Source organism: Monodon monoceros, unplaced genomic scaffold (genome assembly GCF_005190385.1).
Source record: "Monodon monoceros isolate NGI ecotype Baffin Bay Population unplaced genomic scaffold, NGI_Narwhal_1 Contig4365_ctg1, whole genome shotgun sequence".
NCBI lineage: Eukaryota > Metazoa > Chordata > Mammalia > Artiodactyla > Monodontidae > Monodon > Monodon monoceros.
The window spans coordinates 1,122-6,250 of record NW_021700250.1 but is presented as its reverse complement, the minus strand read 5'-3'; the positions used below and the strand labels follow the sequence as shown (position 1 = coordinate 6,250).

The 5,129-nt window shown below is 49.3% G+C and overlaps 1 protein-coding gene across 3 annotated transcripts in view; it reads right to left on the bottom strand.

Moving 5' to 3' along the window:
• Positions 1 to 4,872, bottom strand: part of LOC114886334 (acetylserotonin O-methyltransferase-like) — a 9,572-nt gene extending 4,700 nt beyond the window's left edge. Inside the window, exon 1 of one of the 3 annotated variants that reach the window (XR_003791339.1) lies at positions 1,198 to 4,872. Coding sequence is in view for 1 of the 3 variants with exons in the window: in XM_029206800.1 (XP_029062633.1) it covers positions 1,198 to 1,471 (274 nt within the window). In the remaining 2 variants the exon portion in view is untranslated. The remainder of the gene's footprint in view (positions 1 to 1,197) is intronic. The other 2 variants (XR_003791345.1, XM_029206800.1) reach the window with 2 other exon arrangements.
• Between the last annotated feature and the right edge of the window lie 257 nt (positions 4,873 to 5,129).

The following is a 5,129-nucleotide window of genomic DNA, read 5'->3' as shown; positions in this document are numbered from 1 at the left end:
TCTATCTAATCCATCATATCTATTCTATTCTCTATCTAATCCATCACATCTATTCTATTCTCTATCTATCTTTCTATCCTCTACCTGTTCATCCATCTACTTATCTACTTACATACCTAAGTATCCACCTATCAACCGAACTGTCTATCTACCTATGCATCTATGACCTATCAGTCACCTACATGTATCTCTCTCATCTAGTAATCATCTATCTTCATCATGTATCCATCTATGTATCTATTTATTTACTTACCGTCTAGCATTTGTGTATGTATCTATGCATGTATCTATGTCTATTATCTATCTTTTTATCATCTGTCATCTATTTATCTATCATTTGTCCATCCACCCATCTATTATCTATCATCTCTATTATCAATTTATATCTATTGATCTATCAACCTATCTACTACCTATTTATCCGCCCACCCATCCATCCATCATCTATTTATCTGTCATCTATCCATCTACTTATCCTATCATCTATCCATCCATTTATTTATCCATCCACCTGTCCTCTATTTATGTATCACCTATCAACCTAGCTATCTTTCTATCCTCTACCTCTTCATCCATCTATCTGCTTATCTATCTACATATCTATGCACCCACCTATCAACCACACAATCCATCTATCTGTCATTTATCCACCCACCCATGTATTACCTATTTGTCCATTCACCCATCCACGTATCATGTTTATCTATCATCTAGCTATCCATCCACGTACCTATCTATCATCTCTATTATCAATCGATATCTATCTATCCATCCATCCACCTCATCTGTCTGCCTATCTAAACAAATAAGGAAGAATAAACTGGTATCTATGCTGTGCACACATACAAACCCTATGGGCTGTTTCTCTCGAGAACCCTGGCTGATACAGGCCCTCTGAGCCCATAAAGAAGCCTGTCTCCTAACACCCCACACACGCACACGCGCACGCGCACACACACGCACGCGCACACGCACATGCACACACGCGCACACCACACACGCACACACACACTACGCACACACGCACGCGCGCGCGTTTCTTCCTTCCACCCATCCTCTGCTGACCCTCTGGGGCATTCTTGGGGCACAGGGATGACGCATGGTCTGTCCTCCCTGCCTCGGCTCAGAAGCCACTGTCACCTGGTGACTTGGTCTCGCAGGCACAGTTGCTGGAAAGACACCCAGGAAGCCCCTCACCTCTGCGCGTCTTCTCCAGCAAGCCCAGGGCCGCGCACACACCCAGCAGCTGCTCAGTCCTGCCCGCGCAGGTGCTGAGTTTGCGGGCGACATCCGCGGCCTGCAGGGGGCCTTGGTCTTTTAACACATCAAACAATTTGAGCTTGCAAGCCGTGAACAGGACCTGTCCGTGAAGAACAGTTACAGTTAGACGTACAACGTGACTTATCAATTGCTCTTTATTCCCAGGGACTCCAAAGAGGGACGGCAGGATGGTCAAAAACATCGAGCTCATCAAGGGAAACTTCTGCAGAGGCGAGTGGGTTTAGGCTCCAGGTTGTACAAGGTTTGCTCCAGGTAAGACCAAGTCGATGAACACCAAGCAGAGAAACTGTCCCAGCAGAGAAAGACCAAAGCGCTGCTGTCAGGGGCTGTGTGGTGTCCCCCCAAGGTTCCTACGTCGATGCCCCAAGTCCCAGGACCTCAGGATGACACCATGTGGAGATGGGGCCTCTGCGCAGGACACGGGCGCTCCACGCTGCTCGGGACACAGCCTCACGTGACACCGTAAACCTCCCTGGAGCTCTCACCTCGTCGTAACGCAGACACCTCCAGGGATGAGTAAAGGGGCACTTCGGGAAAGGGCCCTCCCTGAGCTGCGTCCAGAGCTACCATGACTGATCTGGGGCGGGGGGTGGGTGACACTTGCTCCAAGACCCCCAGCAGACCCCGGCTTGGTCAGCATGGTCAGCCATTGGGAGACCTTTGTAAGGAGACCCGTGTCACACGAGGGTGGATGGACAGATGGGGAGGTATGTAGATGGGTGACAGATACAGACAGGTGATAGATGGGTAAATGGGTGGATGGAGGGATAGACAGGTAGGCAGGTGATAATAATAGACATGTAGATGATATAGACAGATAGACAGAGAGGATAAATAAATGGGTGGACACATAGGTAGGAATAATAATAGACACAGACGATAGACACAGATAGACGTGACAGATAAGCAGGTGGATAGACAGATGACAGATAAATAGATAAACAGACAGAGGCAGACAAACGATAGGAAAATGGATGGATGAACAATGGAGAGAAGACAGATGACAACAACAGATATAGAGACAATAAGTATAAATTACACACAGATAAGCAGAAGGATGGATAGATACATGATAGCTATATAGCTAGATAACCATAGGTGTGCATACATCGACAATGTAGAGGGATACAGATAGATACAGATAGATACAGATAGGTAAATGACAGCTACATTAACGGTGGATACAGAGAAGATAGGTAATGATATATGTATATATAACGATATGTATAGATAGATATAGATAGACACAGATGAGACATAGCTGGATAGACGACTGATACATTGGTGGGCAGATAAATGATAGGTAGGGAGACGGATGCACGAACGGACGGACAGAAGGCAGACAGATGATAGTAACAATAGATACAGGTAAACGACAGACATACATAGACGACGGATATAGATTATACCTAGATCAGAGGACGGACGGACAGGTGATAGGCACGCTGACGGACAATAAGGACAGTATATATAGACTGATGATATAGATGACAGACACATGAAATGGACAGACGGATGGATGGATAGAGGCTAGAGCGATAGACCGTGCAAGCACAGCACAACTCCACCGAGCGCCAGCCTGACGGGCTGCAGCAGCGCTGTCTGCGCCAGCGTCTCCAGGTGGATCAGAGAATCTGACCTACAACGCAGCATAACCACCTCTGTCCTAGGCACACAGGTCCCCTCTCCTGAGGAGGAGGTGACAGGAAGGTGGCCGGGGTGGAGGGGGGGAAGGTCAGGCCCCCGGTCCTTCCCCAGCCAGTGTCCTGTCTCTCCACGAGCCACTGAGGCTACCCCTGAGGGGCCCCAGCACGAGCAAGGCCGCCCCCTGCTCCAACCCCCAGGAGCCCAGAGCTGCAGGAGAGGGTCTGGTGGGGAAGGGGGAGGGCCGGGCCACGTGTCACAGCTGGGTGGGTGCACAAGTGCGTCCACAAGAGCCAGAGAGATGGTGGACGCCAGCTGGATGGGCCGCTGCCCAACCCACTTCCCATCGGGCCCTGGGCCTGGGGCTTCCCTGAAGCACCTGCACACAGCTGCCTTGCATGTGGGCACAGGGCAACCTGTGGTCAAAGGTACCTGGTGGTTCCAGGAAGCATCGAGCTGGCCCAGCACTGCCCTCTCCCCTGCCCAGGACACCCTCTGGCTGGGACGGCTGCCCGAGATCCAGAGGCCACAGGACGACGAGGACACACACACTGACCTGGTCTGCCCTGCAGGCAGCTGGCGTCCTGGGGGCCACAATCCACCTGCTGCCCAGCCAGCAGGGCTGCAGGGTCCCAGAGGAGGCCGCACGGCCGGCATTCCAGCCCCACCTCCCTGGGCTGGGGACATAATGTGGCCCCTCGCTGGGGTCACGTGAGGCCTGCTTACCTTCAAACACCTGCACAGACCCCGCCCTGCCCCCTCCAGGCACAGACCACAGTTATGGCCTCAACGGTGGCCCAAAAAGGATATGTGCATGCCCTGACCCCCAAAATATGGGAATGAGGCCTTATGTGGAAACAGGGTCTCTGCAGAGGTGATGCAGTGAAGGGTCTGAGATGAGTTCCTCCTGGAGGAGGGTGGCCCTACATCCAATGACAGGGTCCTTCTAAGACACAGAAGAGGAGAGACACAGACACAGAGGAGAAGCCCCGTGAAGACGGAGGCAGAGACGGGAACGAGGCAGCCACAAGCCCAGGGACGCCTGGAGCCCCCAGAAGCTGGAAGAGGCGGGAAGGACCCTCCCCTGGAGCCTCTGGAGGGAGCGCGGGACACCTCGACCTCAGAGGTCTGATCTCCAGAACTGAAGGAGGATGGATTCGGGTCATTTTAAGCCCCCAGTTTGGGGTCATTTGTCCCTGCATCTACCAAATGTGTATCTGTAACTGTGGACACAGACACCTTTGCTATTTGTTACTCCTAACCCTGCCTCATTCCACAAAGGGTTAGATGTAGCTCACATTTACACACACAAAACAAGAAAGAAAGAAAACACTTCGAATTGGCATGAAGGGAGAGTAAACACGGGGGTGCAGACAAGTCTACACGGGGTGGCCCCAGACAGCTGCACAGAGATGGGCAATATGCACTTCTTTTTCTTTTGCTTTCGTGGTTCTCTTTCCTATACATGGTGAATCAGTAGCACAGCTTCCATCGTGCTGCTCCTAGATTTGAAGCTTTAGGGTATGTCTCTGTCAGCTCAGGCAGAAGCAACAAAGTCCCACCGACAGGGGCTTCAACAACACACGTTGATTTCTCATCGTCTGGAGGTTGGACATCCGAGATCAAGGTGTTGGCAGGGTCAGTTCCTGCGGAGGACACTCTGCTTGGCTTGTAGGTAGTGGCCTACTCGCTGTGTCCTCACCGTGGGGAGAGATAGATGATAGATACATACATACATACATACATACAAAGAAAGAACAGATAAATGATAGGTGAATGGATGGACGGAAAGATAGATGATAATAGAGAGGTAAATAGATGATAGATATATGATTGATATAAAGACAGAGAGGTAGACAAATGATTGATAGATCGATAAATATTGAATAGATAGATATAGATAATAGATAAATGATAGATACACAGATGATACACAGATTGATAACAGATATGATGGATGGAGAGATAGATATAGACGTGATAGATAAATAGATGATAAATAATAGAATAGATATGATGGATGGATACATACATGATATGGACAGATAATAGATATTAGATAGATAAATAGGATAGGACATAAATGACAGGTGGATGGATGCATAGATGATAAATAATAGATGATAGATATACAGATAAGTGATAGGTGAGTGATATAAAGGCAGGTAGATAAAAGATAGATATGACAGGTGGATAGATAGCTA